The 18332-nt window shown below is 45.6% G+C and overlaps 1 protein-coding gene across 9 annotated transcripts in view; it reads right to left on the bottom strand.

Moving 5' to 3' along the window:
• The window catches only part of Aff3 (AF4/FMR2 family member 3), a 502697-nt gene that overhangs the window by 33827 nt on the left and 450538 nt on the right, over positions 1–18332 (bottom strand). For all 9 annotated transcript variants that reach the window (XM_031367274.1, XM_031367273.1, XM_031367272.1 and 6 more), the window contains 2 exons: positions 8795–8984; positions 47–1135 (listed from right to left, as the gene is read on the bottom strand). In XM_031367274.1, coding sequence (XP_031223134.1) covers positions 47–1135; positions 8795–8984 — 1279 coding nt within the window. The remainder of the gene's footprint in view (positions 1–46; positions 1136–8794; positions 8985–18332) is intronic.

Consider the following 18332-nt stretch of genomic DNA (forward strand, 5'->3'; position numbering starts at 1 on the left):
GGAAGGAGGGAGGGAGGGAGACTGCTCCTCGCAACTCTAGGCCTACCTTGCGTTTTCTCTTGGATTTTGGCAAAGTCTTTTCAGCAGGTGTGTCTAATGCATGGCTGGCTGGGGCACTATCAGTGTCCTTGGCTGCAGGAGCACTCAAGACCCCAGGCTCCTGGGACAGGTGTTCTGGGATCCTGGACAGGAGGGTCAGGTCAATTTTGACCCAGAGAGACCTGACCTCATCGCTGTCCTTTAGCGGAGAAAGCAGTTCATTCCTGCCAAAGGGGACCAGCGTGTAGAACTGTTCCTCTAGCTCCTTGGCAATGTCACTGGTGGTCCTGGCGTTGATGGAGCCCACAGAAGCCCGAGAGGTGCTGCTGCTGCTGCTGCTGCTGCTGCTGCTGGCAGCCTCCTTCAGCCGCTGCTCACTCCCAGTGGTGGTCGGAGCTTTGGACAGGATGTACTCCTCTTGCTCTGACTCCAGGTCTGAGTCCGAGGAGGAAGAGGAAGACGAAGATTCTGTTTCAATAAACTCCTTGGATTTAGGGACGATTCTGCTCAGCCCCCGTGTGCGTCGCTTCTCACAGGTCACTGAGGAGCGCAGCTCCTTGCGGTGGCCTGTCCTGCTGTTACCGCAGGGCCTGGTTTTGGGGGGCTCTAGGGGTCCCACCACGCTTGCCCCCAGCGTGTCTGGGGCCACTGGCTCTTCAGGCCGGTGGCAGTTGGCACCGTCCCCGGCTGAAGTCCGCTCCGTGCGCCGGGTGGGCTTCTTGCCTGCTGACCTGCGGGTGGGCGCGGGCGCGCTCTCCGTGGGTGCGCTGGGCACGGGCGGCAGGGCAGCTGTGGTCACAGCCACCGCAGCGGGTGGGGACTTTTGCTTTACACTTTTGCTGCCAGGGGCCTTGTTTGCGGTCCTCGGCCGCTGCTCCTCCTTGCAGGTGGTCTTGAGCTCCTTGTCCCGCAGGCTGGCTTGGCAGATCTCGGGAAGTTTCCCGCAGTCTTGCCCTTCATCTTTCACCAGCGGCGTGTAGTATTGATTCCTTTCCGGGCCGTGGCTTTCATTTTGGATCAGAATTGGCGGCTTGTGAGGATTAACTTTGTTTAGCCATTTATCCAGCTGCCACTTGTTAGAGGATGCAGGTTCGGCCTGAAAACAGAAAACCCGGGACAAACAACACAGCTTTTATAACAGGCTCACTTGAAAGGGGCCCTAGCTGTTTTGATCTTGACATTCTCTGCTAAGCAAAAGAAAATTGAATGGGCTGGCAACAAACAAAATGGAAACGCAGGTATGTGGGGCAGCGCTCTGCGGGTACAGAGGATGCCCAGCTGGCCCCTGGCTTCTCCACATCCACGAAGCAATTTCAAGTCCACTTAATAAAACAACAGGAAAGCACCGTACCTCCCCAGCTTACTCCTAGGACTTCTAAGTGTTAAACAATTAGTTATGTGTATGCAGATATATCAACCCATGTACATCTGCACATATACTCCCACATTTGAAATTAAATCTGAGACTCTATGAACTTAACTGGGGGGCCCTGAATATTAAAATGTTCTTTCTCTCTTTCTTTCTTTTTTTGGGGGGTGGGTGGGTGGTTGACACAGGGGTTTCTCTGTATAGCCCTGGCTATCCTGGAACTCACTCTGTAGACCAGGCTAGCCTCGAACTCAGAAATCCACCTGCCTCTGCCTCCCAAGTGCTGGGATTAAAGGCGTGTGCCACCACTGCCCGTTTTTTCTTTTCTTTTCTTTTTTGACTTGTTATCTTTGGGAAAATCTTTGAACCCAGAACCCAGGTCCCCTCCCCCAGTTGCATATAATTTATGCAGAGAAGCAAGTAAACCACAGGAATTAAACCACAAAAGCAGCAACACTGAAAAAGATGTCCGGTGTGCCCTGTAAGCCCTGGCTGCTTGAGTCCATCCCAGCCTGCTTCTGCCGGCTCTGCCATGCTCTGCTAGGAATGTCTGGACACAGGAGACTCAGAAACGGTTCCTAGAGACAGTTTTCTAACTTAGAGCAAGTTGTGGGTGTCACAGTTTTAAAACTCAGACTTATGGACCAGCTCATGCAGAGGTGCATGGAATTCTCAGGAACAGACTAGGAGAGGCTGGGTTGATGCCCCTCCCCCACGAGGTCTCCAGTTGTGAGCTGAGTCTAAGGATTTGTGTTCCTAACGGGTTAAAAGTGAGAGTTTTACAGAGAATGTCGGTTTCTAATAAAAGCTCACTTTGTAATGCTAGGATTTAATAAAATAAACAGAAATAGTACCTTTTGAGAGGCATGGACTGAGAATGTCATGGGTCAAACATTTGAAAAACCACAGTAATTATTTCCAATGTTTCTGTATGGTCTCTTCTCTCTGAATCCACAGCATTTGCTACTCCAGGGGACCAGACACTAGTGGAGAATAGAAGTTCTCAACCTTCCTAATGCTGTGACCCTTTAACACAGTTCCTCATGTTGTGGTGACTGCCAACCATACAATTATTTTCATTGCTACTTCATAACTGCAATTTGCTGCTCTTATGAATCACAACATAAATTTCTGTGTTTTCTAATGGTCTTAGGCGACCCCTGTGAAAGAGTCATTTCATCCCTTACTAAAGGGGTCATGAGTCACAGGCTGAGAACTACTGGCCTAGAACAAGCTTGTCTGAGTCAGGTCTATCTGAGTCAGGTCTATCACCTACTTATCTACCTACCTTGTTCATCATTTATCTCCTATCTACCTATCTACCTATCTATCTATCTATCTATCTATCTATCTATCTATCTATCTATCTTATCTATCATCTATCTATCTATCATCAATCACCAATCAATCAATCAACCAACTATCTATTTACCCATGTATCTACCTAACCTACTCACCATTTACCGTCTGTCTGTCTGTCTGTCTGTCTGTCTGTCTGTCTTCCTATCACTCACCTGTCACCAATCTGTCAATCATCTATCATTGAGATGGTGTACCGGACCTTACACATACCAGGCAAACAACACCCCTGATCTCCACCTCCAGCCTCTTAGCTTTGTGTTTCAAACTTTTCAGTCAAAACCCTAGAGGCAGAATCAGTCAGGTTCTTCTCTGTGAGAGAAAGATGTTTCTATCATAACCTTCTTCATATCAAGATTTATTTTTCATAATGAGGTACATATGGACAGCAGAGCCAGGGCTCTGGCTGTTGTTACAGATCTAAGTGGACAAGGGGAGAGCTGTGTCTGAGACATGAGGATACGAGACAGGCCCACAGAGGTGAGGGTACAAGGTTCAGGGTGGCGGGAACCCTCTGATAACATCAGGGATGGAGCGAGCATGTGACCAAGCACAGCTGTGCTGGGGAGCAGGGACATCCCGCTGGTCATTCTTAGCAGATGAGATCGACCTGGTCTCCCTTATTCTGAGTGCTCAGGGCCAGAAACTCTTTGGGTTTTATGTTATTTTTGGATTTTGGAATATTTGTATATAATTATGAGATCATTTAGAGATGGAACCCAAGTCTAAATGTAGAAGTCATTAAACTTCATACATATCTGTGTGTGCATACCAGGTTCTCTGGTGTTGTCTCTGCTGCCCATAGCTAGCTGGCTTGCCAGTTTCCTCCCACGGATTTTCCTGTGTCTGTTTCCCATCTCTCTGCAGAAAGCTTAGGATTGCAGACGCGAGTTACTACCATGCCTGGCTTTCTATGGTTCTGCATCTCAGCTCCTCACCCTCATGCAGCAAACACTTCACTTGCAGAACTATCTCCGCCCCTTGGTGGTAATTTTGTGCAGTTTTAATGAGTACATGCAACCCAGTGTTCTACTGTGGAGTCTTCCACCTGTGACCTCATAGTAGCGCTTAGTAGGTTGCAGATTTTAGAGCATCTGGATTTGGGTACTCAACCTATCACCTTCCTACTACTTCTGAGTGTCACATGTGATTTTGTTTTGTTTTTTGTTTGTTTGTTTTTTGGTGACTTCTCAAGAGAAAGAGAAGCAGAGAAGCCTGTAGAGGATGCCTGCCTGGATTAGGCTGCAACGGCAGCAAACGGGATGATAGGAACAGAATAGCTTCTTGTCAAGGGAAACAGAATCTGGCTGGCCTTGAACTTAGTAAATAGCCTTGAATAGCCTTGAACTTCTGGCCCTCTTTCTCCCACCTCCCAAGGGCTAGGGTTCCAAGTGAGAGCTACTATATGTATCTAGTTTATAGTCTTGGAAATTGAACCCAGGGCCTCAGGTATGCTAGGCAAGCAGTTTACCAAGGAGCTGCAGCCACAGCCTTTTGAAAACTCATTTGGAGACGAACATCCATAGTGGCCAATTTTGTTTACCTTAAGTGCTTTGCGTCATGTTTCAGTGTCTCTAAGGGAGTGGTATGCGGAAGCAGAAGGGGCCTCACAGAACAAATAACAGAGTAACAAGTAACAAGCAACAAGTAACAGAGAGGACTGAACTACCAGACAGAGCACAGAGTTCATGCTAACCTGTTGCTGTGTTTGGTTCCCTATCCCTGTCCCCCATTCCCAGGCTTCCAGGGCTCTCATCTCCTGTGTGAGGCAAACACAGCTGCATATGGGAAGAGTCACACTGGAACTTCAGAGTGGGACTGCTGATAGTGAATTGTAGGATTTGATACATTTAGGATGGGCCCATTGCCAGATGTACTCTGGGGTCATTTTTTTCCCTTGTACTTCAGAGCTGAATGAATCAGAGTGAAGTATCATTTTCAACACAGCACTAAATCACATTCTCTTCCTCAAGGGTCTCCAATAACCTCCTATTGCCTCTTAGACAAAACCCAAATTCCCAGTCTGGCATTCAAGAGCCATCATCCTGGGATCATTTATCATTGCAAGAGCACCTACAAAATGCCTCCCGCTTTGCATATATCATCCAATTTAATCTTTACAGATAAGAAATGCTATCTGTAATTTGTGGATGAGGCTTAGAGAGGCTCTGTGAGATGCCAAGGCTGCCTGGTTCCCAGGCAGGACTAACTTCATGCATGCCTACATGTACAGAGCAAGTTCTCCCATCTCCCACAAGCTGCGTCCCCTCCTCCAGTACTCCCTGAGTAGCCTTATGAAAGGGATCTCAATCTTCTGAGAAATGTCAATCCTGAACCTAAAATGAGAGTTTCAGACAGACTTTTTAGAGAAAACATGACTCGTGCAAACAATGTCTGCTGGCCTCGATTACACCAAGCAGCATAGTCTTTTCGGTGTTTGTTTCCCGGGTGTGTGACTTGTAGCTTCAACACTGTCCACACTGCTTGCAGGCTAGTCTTTTTATGCCTTGCAGCAACTATGCCAGGCCTGTAAACTTGATGGCTATGCCTCTTCTCTCAACAAAGGAACTAGGGATACCTCTGTTCCTCACAGATTAGGGAGGAGCGCTGTTGCTGAAGCTACCATGGTGCAGGGGAGGTCATTTTGGTCACAGAATCTCAAACAACAGGTAATCAGGGGAAGACAAAGCCTGAGACTTCAAATCCTATCCCACAACTATGCGCTGTTGATGTCCCATTTCCTGAGGTATTACTGAGGTTTTTGCCCAGGGTTTGTGTCTGTTTCCTGGGGGTTCACTGCCTTGTATGCACAGCTAAAACTCTCTTCCCTGATTAGTCTTTTGCCTGATTCACATACAAGGTCTCCACGCACATCCCCACTCCATCTACTAGTCTTTTACAGCACACACTAACTACCATGTGCCCCTGAGGAATGTGATTAACAAGAGGCTGTGCATCCATTAGCAAGAGTAACACACGTCATGCTTCTGCTGGTTGTAAAGAGGAATCTGCAGTGTTCTTTTCTAACACATATTTTCTGTTCAAGTCTTCCTTGAAGATCTGTCATGGTCAGATCCACTAGGGAAGAGCCACAAGGGAGAAAAAAAAAAGGTTTAGTGCAATATCTAGGTCGGAGGCTATCCAATATAAAGAACACAGACTTAACCTGCTTTATCCAAGAACTCATATGATGTGACCTGGATCTTTCTACAGGGACTCTGACAACCCCGGGCCAGGAAACCCTGTGTGCTGTCAGTGTGGCAACAGCACGGAAAGGCGGCTTCCAACCCCGAGAAGCACTAGCGTGAATGAGCCCATGCCCAATGCCAGGAAAGCCCCTGAGAGAAAAATCAGCTGAAAAAACAATCAAACAAAAAACAAAAACAAAAACGAGGCAGAGTACAGTCCAGCACAGGCCAGCCCAGAGGTGATTCACTGTGATATGCATGTTAATAAGCTCTGCTGTGCAAGCTTGCTAACACGGCTGTGATGCTGTGATTCATACACGATGAAGTGGCTTTCAGCAACCATGCCCATAAAGAACAGTTCTTAGAGGCCTTCGTGGGGCACAGGGGTTTTTCTAAGCACTGCCACAGTGGAAGAAAACTGTATGTAGATCAGAACGTGAATGCTTCTGCTTTTTCCCCGCCGACGGAAAGGTGGTCTGGAAGGAAGTGAGGGCCGAGGCTGTTTGCTTTCAGGCAGCATAAGTGGGTCTGAGGAGTGGATGGAGGAGTATGGCTATCCGGAGCTGGCCTATCACGAGAGGCTTGTGATACAGGGCTCCATGCTGTCTGACAGGCAGACGAGGCTAGCTACCTTTTAAGGAAGCAGAGTCTTGCTGCTACCTAGCACTGTCATGTTCATCTACCTACAAACTGCTCCTTCCTCCAGGCTGTGTGTCTACAGCAACCTTGAGGAAAAGGCTCCAATATTCTAAATATTCACTATTTAGAAACCAAAGAATCCAGCCCTTATTCCAACAAGTCTATGTCCCTTGCCGGCAGAAAGGAACCCTGGGTAGTGTGTTTAATGCATTACTCAGTGTCTGCCTTCTCTCTATACAGAGTAGGAAAGAAATGGAAAGCTCATATGCTCTCCAAGAACTTAAAAACTTCAGAGGTTTCCTCCCTCTTTAGCCAGGGACCTCTGAGACTTTCAGAAAGAAAAGGCAAGAGGCTCTATCCATCACTTGGAATTCCAGGCTTGATGATGTTAGAGAGTGTCCTGCTGTTCTCAAGCAAAACTCCAGGAAACCCAGGAGCCCCAGGATTCAAGTTCTAATGTAAAACCAAGACTTGTCACTTGTGATTTTAACCAGCAAAGTAACAAAGAGGAACCTGGATAGGAGGGACTTCAGGGGCCACACCCCCTTCAGTTCACCCCAGCCCAGGCTCCTGCACTGTCCTGGGACCCAGTACTGTTTTCATCTCCTCTACTTACTCTCCCTCTTCTCCTCTACCAATTCTGGCAATGGGGATTGAACCCAGGGCTTTGTGCCTGCCAGGCAAAGTACTCTAGCTCTGTCATTTCTAATAATTCAATATTCTGAACTCTCTCAAAAAATTATAGCACAAGGTGGATACTAATGAAGTTCACTTACCTCCTTGATTTTTATTCTCTTTAATTCCTATATTTTTCTGTCTCAAATAACCCCCATGGGAATGTTAGCTCTGGGCAGACAGGACACTTTCTGTCAGGGAGCTGCTCTAATCCTAGGCCAACACCAAGTACTGTGGCTGTTGGTCAACAAATGTTTATTGAGTGAATACGGAATATATAAATGAATAATGAGGGAGGGATCGTGGCTTCGTTTCTGGGAAGAGCCAGGTTAGTGCTGCTGAGGCCTTAGCTCTTCCGTGTAGGCAGACACAGACGCACAGATGCACAGAGTGTGCGGCAGACTGGAGAGAAAACACTGGGGAGAAGGCTTATTTTAGTATGAATGGAAAGCTTTGCCCTGAAGCAGAGAGGAGGGAAGGAGGTTGTGGGGGACATAAAACAAAAGCTGGTGAGGGCGTGAGGAACCCACCTCTGCGAACCTGGAACCAGAACGTTACTATTTCCACATGTGGCACCGGGATGATGCAGGGTGTGGATGCTCTAAAAAGTGCTCCCTTTTCACCACTGGACTTTTCATGAGTGGGTCTGCATATTTAGGAATTTGGCCCCCTGGATGTCACAGGGGGGTGTGAGCAAAGCCTTTCACCCCACAATCTACAGGGATGCCAACTGTTTATATTCTCAGGGGGAAACTGTTTTTATTCACTATTTAGAAACCAAAGCCCACCTTTTCACCTCCACAGGTCTAAGGACTGGGGACTCCGCCCTCACCCAAGAATTTCTGGGCTCTGAATTACCGGTTTTATCCCCTTTCCACTGAAAGTAGAAAGAGCAATGTTTTTATTGGTACCTTATGATGTTTTTATACGAGGCACCTAAATCTTCCCCTTAGATACTGATCACAGCTGTGAAAGGTTTCATTATTATTTGTAGGTGGTTGCTAATTTTCCCCTTTATATTTTCACAAAGAAAACACAATAAAGGGGTTTTATTAATATTTATAGCCCCTGTTCTTCTGATCCGTGACAAACTGCAGGAAGGTAATATTCTAAGCATGCCCGATGCATAAAACTCTTTGGCCTGTGATTTATGGGTGGTCACACTTCCCAAGTGACAAACTTCTCTGCCTGGTTATTGCCTGGGATGACCCTGAGGGGGAGAGACCCCAGCCATAGGTTATTTCCTGTCAGTGATGTTTACAGCATATGAGGAAAATTTTGGAAGCCCAATAGTGGATTTTTTTTTTTTTTTTAAAGACAGTAAAAGCTGATGCTTTGCATCTGAAAGGAAGCAGTGTCATCGCGAGACAGGGAGGAGAGGACACAGTGGGGAATAGAGCCGAGACCCAAAGCCCAACAACTCTCAGGTTGTTCCAGGTTGGGGACAGCAGGAGGGTGGGTAGGCAGGCAGGATGGAAGCCAGGGCTGGGGACTCGATGGCCCCCAGCCAGCAGCTGCTGCCTACCTCGGGGCTGGAGCAGTGCGGAGGCTTGCTGCCCTCGCTCTCGCTCTCGCTGGAGCTGCTCTCCGTCTCGGAGTCGGAGCCGGAAGTGCTCTCTGAGTCGCTGGAGGAGCTGCTGCCGCCGCTGCTGCTGCTGCTGCCGCCCTTGCTGGATGGCGCCGAACCTCTACAGTTGGTCTGCTGTACCACGGAGCTGCCAGTCCACCAGGCCCCCCAAGAAGGAAAGGGAAAGAAAGCCAAATGAGCAAACAGGAAACACCAGCAGGCTGCCATCCTGGCAAAGCAAAGGGGAGGCACAGACTGCACACATCTGTCAAACAGGACCTGGACTCAGGACAACCATCAAGGCCCAGGGCAGCCAAAACCAGACAAAATTAGACCCAGAAATAAAACTGAGAGCGAACAGTGCCCACTCGCCACTGGGCACTGGTTTGATGCGTGGCTACTTAGAGGGAGGTGGTGTGGCACCCTCAGCTTCTTTCAAGGTCGCTGCTGTTCTGAGAACGGTTTTTCTAAAAAAAAAAAACCCATACAGATTCGAGAGACTCCAAAGACCTCAGAATATTTTGCAAACTCTCAAAAATAACTCTGCTTTTAGGGGAAAATATCTCATGGCAAGGAAACTGCAGAAAGGCCACAGGGTTCTGCCGTGAGCCTTCATGGCTGCTGGAGGCTTCCACAGATCTGGGAACTGTCAAAAGTTAGACATCTTGCTTCCCTCCTTGTTTCCACTCCAGCGTCCAGTGCTGTGCTCATTATGGACGCTGGTATGATGTGTGAACAGCAGCTTTGCAGTCCTTCACGAAGGAATTGATGATCCTTCATAACATTAAAAAAAAAAAAATCACTCCTATAACAGGTAGAAACGGCATCCTCGGCTGACACCTGATAATTACACATGTGCTAGGATCTGCCACGTAGTCCCTATATTTTCAACAGGAAAATTCAATCCATGCTTTTTCAAACAGTAACTCACCAGCCACAAAAATTCAGATATCATATATCCATCAAAGAGTGCGTAAGCCAAAAAGAAAATGTGAGTGCTCACACATTCACTGAAACATTTACGGATGTGTCCCCCCTTCTTAGGTTAAATTCTAAACTCAGAAAATGCTCGTCACTTTTGAAGTATTTCGTTAGCAAACAGTTGTTGGCCACTTCCCAACTGTGACCATGGCTTCAACAGGACTGACTTCCATGGAGGACACAGCTTTCCAGCTCCTTAGGGTTCACGGTCTCAAGTGCCAAGGAGACTGGACATGGTTTAGGATCCCTTTCACCCAACCCTTAAATCTCAGAATTTTGTCTGAGGGTAATCTCATGAATTCTCCTTTGTGGAGGCTGGGAGGAGGGGAATACTGGAATCTGCTTCTCTTACAGAAGGCACAGGAAAGAAAACCATCTTGGGGAATCTGGCAATAGAAAGCATCTTTCTGGATGGCAGAGTTAGGGGAAGCTGGAGTGTTCCACCATAAACACCCACTGGGTTTTCACTCCTTCCTGCCAATGTCATGCACTGTCTGTCCACACGTACTATCTGCCTGAATCCTTCAACATCACACAACCACAGGCTCACACTTTGTCTCAGCTGCAGAGATTTTTATTTTCATCCTGTCATTGGTGTTTGGCATTGAGGAAAGATATTAGATATTGAGATGGAGAGGAGAAGGACTAGTTCATGCTCAAGGGACTAAAATACATCTTTTTTCTCAGGACGAACATCTACCTCCTAATTGGCTGAATGGAAGGGTGTGTATGTACGAGTGTACATGTGTGTGTGTGGGGGGGGGGTGTGCAACTTGGATTCAGCTAACAGGAATATCTGGGATCCATACTAATATATTTTTTGTTGGTCTCCTAAAACACTGGGACAGACAGACAGACAGACAGACACACAGACAGACAGACACACACACACACACACACACACACACACACACACACACACAGCATGTGGGACCATGCTACTAGACGGGCATAAGAGCTGGTAAGATTGAATGAGCTCAAATACCGGGAATCTCAGAGATTTGAGAATGGTAGGAGTAGAGCCATTTCCTAACTGTCTCTGTACCTGGTCTGGAACTTGTAACCATGACACCCCACTGAAAGGACCACGGGTAGTCTGTCACATAGTGTAACACCTGGAGTTCTCCTCTGTGCTAATGAGATATCTAGATAGCCTTGAGCCTTCAGCCAATGACCTTCCCTTCCTGGGTATTCCTTCCCACTAAAATCCCTGGGTCACCCTGAATAAAGTGTATGTGTATACATCCACCATCAAATAAAGCAGTACGCACAAGCAAAGCTTGTCTCAGAGAGCTGCTTCACTAAGGATTGCCGAGGGGAAGGCCTTTCACTAAAGAGATGCTTCCGAGGAAGGCTTTCTCTCCTCCAGCCCCTTCGGAACACTGGGCCCTCGCTCCCAATCAGACTGGATTCTGCTCAGCCTGGGTTCCATCGACCCTCACCCCCTGCTTGGTGCTCAGGCACCCTGAGGGAAAAGGTAGACTTTGAACCTCTGGTTCCCGACTCCCTCTCCCAGTGGTAAGCAGCATCCAGGTACCCAGAGTGGAGACTGGGAGCCACTGTGGACTCCCCATTTCAGACTTTGCCCTGCTTCCTTCTGATGCTACCCTCAGCTCCCATAGCAGAGATAACAGGATGCAGTACAACATACACAGAGACACACACAAACACACAGACACACACACACTCAGATACAGTCACCTACACACACATTCAGACATACACACACACACAGACACACATACACAGATACACATACACAGACACACCCAGAGACACACCCAGAGACATACATCAAGACACACATCCAGATATATACATATACATACATACATATATACACACACACAGACACACACACACACACATACACACATATCAAAATCAACAAAACCACAAGCAAAGCTACACATAGCCCAGAAGTGTTTTCCTCATTAAGAAGATGGTGGAAGCAGACAGCAAGAGCAGTGGCTTTCAGCCTGTGGACCATGACTGCTTAGGGGGAAGAGGGCCAAACCACCCTTTCACAGGGGTCTCCCAAGACCATCTGAAAACACCAATATTTATATTACGACTTACAACAGTAGCAAAATTACAGTTATGAAGTAGCAATGAAAATAATTTCATGGCTGGGGATCACCACAACCTGAGGAACTGTACTAAAGACCTGCAGCGTTAGGAAGGCTGAGGACCACTGCTCTAGGGTGAGATTTGCTGAAGACTAGGAAATAAAGATGAACAAAGGTTATTTTGATCCATTTTATAAAATTATGGTCAATGCCCTCAATAAGCGCATGTTATTTGTTTGGATTCACATTGTGTAGCCTATGCAAGTGCAACAGAGGCCTCAGTGTGGGTGGAACACCTTGTGGCCTGTACTGCAGGGGGAGGGGCTGTCTTTTGAAAAGAGGGGCTTTCATTTCTGGGGATATCCCATTTACACAATCACAAGCTGCCTCCCTCTGTTACTATCCCTTCTTCAAGGCGGAGACACGACAGCTCAGGATGATGCAAACACAATCAGTGATCTGAAATAGGTTGGCAGAAAAACACGTCCCTGTTTCTCTACCCTGAGTAAACAAACACATTTTAAATGGAAATTTTACTGGCATAACTATTTTTTTTTTTTAAAGCACCTGGGAGAACCAAGGGCACAGATTTCTTTTTTCTTTTTTTTTTTTTTACACTTGGCTTGTAAGATCTGAGACTCACAATACGTCTGGGATCAGGAGTGAGGATGTAGACAGCCCTTTTAAGATGGTGTTTGCCTCCAGAGTTTGGATTTAATGGTGAGGTGAGACGACAGGACTATGTACTCAGTAGAAACTGCACGCGAAATGTTCAATTTGAATCTTTCCCCGGGCTTGGGACTTGTCCTCTGGAAATGCTGGGTATTAGCAGCGATGTTACCACAAGGGGACCCAGCCAAGACTCTACAGCTGGTGGTGTTCATAGAATTAACATGTTAACAATTTACACTGCTTTCAACTTAAGGTGAATGTATCTGGATGCAATCCCAGAGGAAGCGAAAGCATCCATGCTCCTCTGATCTGAGGAGAGAATGAATAGCCAGAAAACACCTATGTGTAGGCAGGGCTTAGAAGGACTCAGCCGGCTGTCAGGCTGAGAGATCTATCCACGATCTATTCATCTAATCCTGTTCCACAAAGAGAGCTCTGCTGAGTGGCCTTTGCAAACAAAGCATCCCTGGGGAACAACTGGTCACCCTGGCCAGCTGCCAGTGACTTCTCTGGCCCCAAGTGCAAGCAGCTATTTTGCCTAGGCTGGGCTGACAGTTGGGGGTGACAGAAAAAGGCATGGTCACTCCTACAGATGATCACTCAAAGAAGAATTGGTTCAGAATAGTGAGGAAGGTTTTAGAGTTACTGAATTCAGGGGGAAAAAAATCAGAAAGACCTTCTTGAAAGGCAACCATAGGCTTACACTTAAAAATCCCCAAACGAAAAGGCCAGCACACACCCGGGTGCTGTGTTTATTATCAGGGATACTGTGAAAAGTAGACTAAGAGGCCCAGACTTGCCAAGTTTGGATCTTCAAGCATCCATCTACAAGCTGGGCAGGTGTGAAGGTTTACCTGTAATCTCAGCACATGGGAGACAGAACTGGCGTCCTCTAGCAGGCTAGCTAGATTAGCCAAACTAGCTACCTCTAGGTTCAGTGAGACACCCCTTTTCAGTAAATAGAGTAAGATAAAGAGCCATCAAGGGAGCTACCTGATGCCAGCCTTGGACTCCACAAGCAAGCATACATACGTACCCACAGCATAAACCATGTCTATGCATATATACATACATACATATATATGCACATATATATATATGCAAAGACACATGAAAAAGGTTGACTCAGGAGAAGTTTTTCTGAATTTATTACACAGGTTGGTTGGCATGGCAATACAACTTTGTGTGATTCTTATGGTACCTACTAAGATCTGGACCCTATACTATTTGAAGGCCACTGACTCTGAAGACTGAAAATGTATCTGAGATTATGGAATCATCTTTGTTTCAGCTGGATGGATGTTATATACCTGGAACCCCAAAAGTCAAGAGGTAGAGGCAGGAGGACCACAAGTTTAAGGCTGGATTAGGTATCCACAGGCAATTACAGAATGAATAACTAATGAAAACCCAACATCAGTGATTTAATTGATGCTGACAAACTAGATCTCATTTTTCACAAAGTTAAGATCTCCTGGCTCTAGTGACACCAGTGTGAGAGGACTTCAGTACCTCTTGCTCTCTTCCAATTTTCAACATTTCTTCCTTTCAGAAATATGTTTTAAAATGTATTATAAATTCCATTTACTATAACTTAAGCAGGCTCCCCAGTAGAGTGTGTCTCTGTTTTCTATTGATTTCATGAACTGGTCTGCTGGTGTTGTGAGTGTCTGTACTCAAACATTTCAAACACACCTTTGAGAGATCCCCAGCTTTATTCTGGGGAGGGTGTGTGTTTGCCAAATCCTTGCCTCAGTCGACACTGACACATCTCTCTAGAATCTGGCCCAGGCTGAGTATAAATACAGGTCATAAAAGAAAAGATGCCTAATGGAAAGAACACACCCTGGATCTCACAGTTAAAACTCAAGGTCTCATGCCTGCCTGAATAAATACCCCCAAGCTGCCACAGCTTCCCAGGGACAAATGACTAGGGAGGGGTTTCTGATGTCTCCTGGGATGGTGACACATGTGCTATATATAGATCTGAAGGCTACGAAACACTTAGTTCCTTTCTCAAGGATTCCATAACAACGCAACAAACATGCCATTTCCAAGCCACCACCAGGGCCTGGGTGATGGTAGTCCTGTAGTGGTAACATCTCCTGAGAGCAGCTAATCTAAAGCTTCCTCATATAGGAAGTGAGAGGTGCAAGCAGGCCAAAGCACTTCACTGTAGAAAGAATTCCCTTCCCACACCCAAACTGATGGCACTGTAGTTTTATACCAAATCTTGTTTGTTTTCCTTCCACGAGGAGCAACTTCTGTATTTTACATGGCTTGTGATGCTCCTTACTCTTGGGTCATTATCATGCCTCCAGCTCCATTTCCATGTACCAGTCCCTATACCATGACCAGTGTCCATTTTTCACCATGTTGGTGGCTGTGCCCCATCCAAGCTGTGGGCTTTGTACATGCTACACCCTGTGTCAGAAGTCCTTGTTCCCTTTCGTCTAGTTCTTCCTTTTACTCTTCTTTGAGGACCAAGACACAGTGATATCTATTCTCTCCTGGTGAGCTTTCCCCAATGCCCCAGATGTAACCAACACTTTCTCCTCTGGGTTTCTCTAGCACATTGTTCATGGAGCTCCTGACCACTCTGAGGATTGGAATCATTAGATTATCTGGATCATAAGAAGATCTACCATAAACCGATCCCAAATAAATGTAGCTATGAAGCAGCTCAAGAGATGTACACCCTAACCCCCATTGTTTGTTTGTTTCTGATACTTTGAGGATGCCTAGGTTTCCATTTGTATACGGGTTGAAAACTGAAAAGCTAACATAACAGGCAAGCAGCATAGAAGAGTGACATATGCAGGCAGGTTGCCCACTGTCCAGCGGTATAATCCCGAACTCTGGGCTCCCCAGTGGGGAAGCTGTGAGGCTGGAGAGCCTTGCATAGCTTAATGTGCCCCCGTCCCCACGATATCTCTGATACATTGATGTGAGAGTCCAGTGGTATAAGGTGTTTAGACTTTCTGGAGGATGTGTGTGTGTGTGTGTGTGTGTGTGTGTGTGTGTGTGTATGTGTGTGTTCTGTCTGATGTGGGTGCTGAGAACTAAGCTCTTAGCTCTTCCTTTTAACCACTGGGACATATCTTCAGCCTCTAACTCCCCCCCCCCCAATCCTGCATTTTTTAAATGATTAGTGAGTCACTGGAAACTGTAAAAATAGTGGTGATCTTCTATGTGTCCTTTGCCCAGTTTTCCCCAGTGGTTATATTTTAGGTAATAAGATGGATCAAAGTATCAAACCAGAAAATGGCAATGGCACGGCATGGGTGCAGCTGTGGGTTGTATCACATGCTTAGATTTCTGCCAACCCACAGGGGTGCCATGGCTAAACTCTATCTCAGAACCAAAGCTTCTTCTCTGCCTCTGTCAGAGCTGCGTTGATTCTTGGCAAACACTGATCTGTTCTCATCTCTAAAACTCTGTTGTTTTGTAAGTTATACACTTTATATAGTCTAAGTCCTTTTAAAAATAAGCTTACCAATGGGTGTATTACTTTAAAAATACAATCATCACATGTTCTGAGACCCATCCAGGTTACTGAGTAGATATACTGAGTAGTATTCCATGGTCATTTAACCATCCACCCATGGAGGGACATTTTGGTTGTTTCTAGCATTATGCCATTAAAAATAAAATTACTATCAATGGTTTTTATATGGTTCTGTGCAGATGTAAATATCAATTTCTCTGTGACTTATGTCAAGAGATATGATGACTAAGTTGTATGATAACTGTCATGCTTTCAACTACTTGAGCACTTAAAAATTCTTCTTATTTTGTTTAAGTGTTTTACCTGCATATATGTATGTATGTGCCCCATGCACATGTTTGGTGGCTGCAGAGGCCAGAAGAGGGCATGGGATTCCCTGGAACTGGAATAACAGATGCTGGTGAGCTGCCATGTGGGTTCTGGGAATCAAACCTGGGTCCTCATGTCTTAAGATCTTGAATACTTTTTTATTTATTTTCTCTTTCTGTTATTATTTGATGCTAACCTCTTATGGGAATTGAGTTGTTTGTCACTACGTCATGTTGTACTCAGCCCCTGGGAATTCATTTTGCTTTTAAGTTGACTTTACCTGACACTAATATGACTATCTCTTTTTCTTTTTTGGTTGATTTTTATTTCTTTGAAATTAAATAACCTAGTAGTTGTATATCTTTATAAAATGCATGATGATATTTCAATACATGCATCTACTATGTAATATTTAAATCAGGTAATGGTATTTCTAACGTTGCTTCAGCAATCAGATGCAACTTACAAAGTTTATAAGATGAAATGTGGGATTAAAATGATTAAAATTCATTATATAGATGCATGAAATGTATGTGAGCAAAATTTCAAAGAGAAAAGAATGAATACCAAGGGGAAGGAACATTTCTTGTAATTAGGCGTCTATGTAAATATGTTCTGTTTTCCAGATATGTTAAGGTCCTTTCCTCGCCCATTAAAGGCCCTCTTTCTTAGTTTTTAGGGTAGCTGTGCTGGTTTTCCTTAAGAAGTGTCTGGCATTCCTGAAGGATTTCTCTGCATACAGAATGACAGATGGACAGTTTTCTTCCTTTAGCACTTACATGATGTGTAGCTTTCTTGAGATCTCCAGGTTTCAGAGTCCAGTGTCACTGAATTGACTTGAACTGTTGCTCTGACATGCATGGTATTTGCTTTTCACTGCTTAAAAAAGAATCTATCTATCTATCTATCTATCTATCTATCTATCTATCTATCATCTATCCATCCATCCATCCATCCATCCATCCATCCATCCATCCATCCATCCATCCATCCATCCATCTATCTATCTATCTATCTATCTATCTATCTATCTATCTATCTATCTATCTATCTATCTATCTATCTTTAAAGACAGGGTCTCATGTAGCCCAGGCAGGCCTCAGACTTATTTTATAGCTAAGGAGGATGATTTTGATCTCCTGGTCCTTCTGCCCCTGACTCCTGAGTGCTGGGATTATAGGTATGTGCCACCTCTGCAGGTTTATATGGTGCTGGGGTGTGAACCCAGGCTTCACACATGCTAGGCAAACATCCTAACCACTGGGCTGCACATCTAAGCTCAGGTCTTCTGTTGTTGGTAGTTTGTGCTGTGCTGTCTGACTGTGGGCATACACACCTCTGGGCATGTGCTAAGGAGTTTCCAGAAGGGCCAAGGAGAGAAGATGCATGAGGAATGTGGGCCCCAGGGGGTGGGGAGAACAGTCATCTGTTCCCTGACTCTGGACATACTGTGGCCAGCTACCTCAGCTTCTTGCTCCTGTAGCTGATCTCTCTACCGTACCTCCCCTGCTACCAGTGGACGACTGTTTCCTAGAATTATGAGCTAAGATGAACCTTCCTTTATTAAGCTTATTTTGTCACATGCTTGGTCCAGCAATGAGAACAGCAAACAATTCACATGCCTCCACCTGGATTTTTTAGCTTCATCCTACCTGGGGTTTGTTTAACTGCTGGAACTTACAGGTTTGTTTTGTAAAAATTAAAAATTTTTAAATATTAATTTTTATTTTGAACATGTTCTCAGTCAGTTTTTCAGCCCCACACCCTTTCTCCACACTTTTTGGGACCCTCATGACACATATGTATATGTATACATATGTCCAGGTTTTATGATGCTGTTACAAACTTCCTGAGATTAAGGTTAACCACAGCCATTTTTTATTGGTATCATCCCAAGTGGGAAGCACACCACACCATACTTGCAGGTGATCAGCACTGTTATCATTTTTTACTTTCT

This window comes from Mastomys coucha, unplaced genomic scaffold (genome assembly GCF_008632895.1).
Source record: "Mastomys coucha isolate ucsf_1 unplaced genomic scaffold, UCSF_Mcou_1 pScaffold14, whole genome shotgun sequence".
Taxonomy (NCBI): Eukaryota; Metazoa; Chordata; class Mammalia; order Rodentia; family Muridae; genus Mastomys; species Mastomys coucha.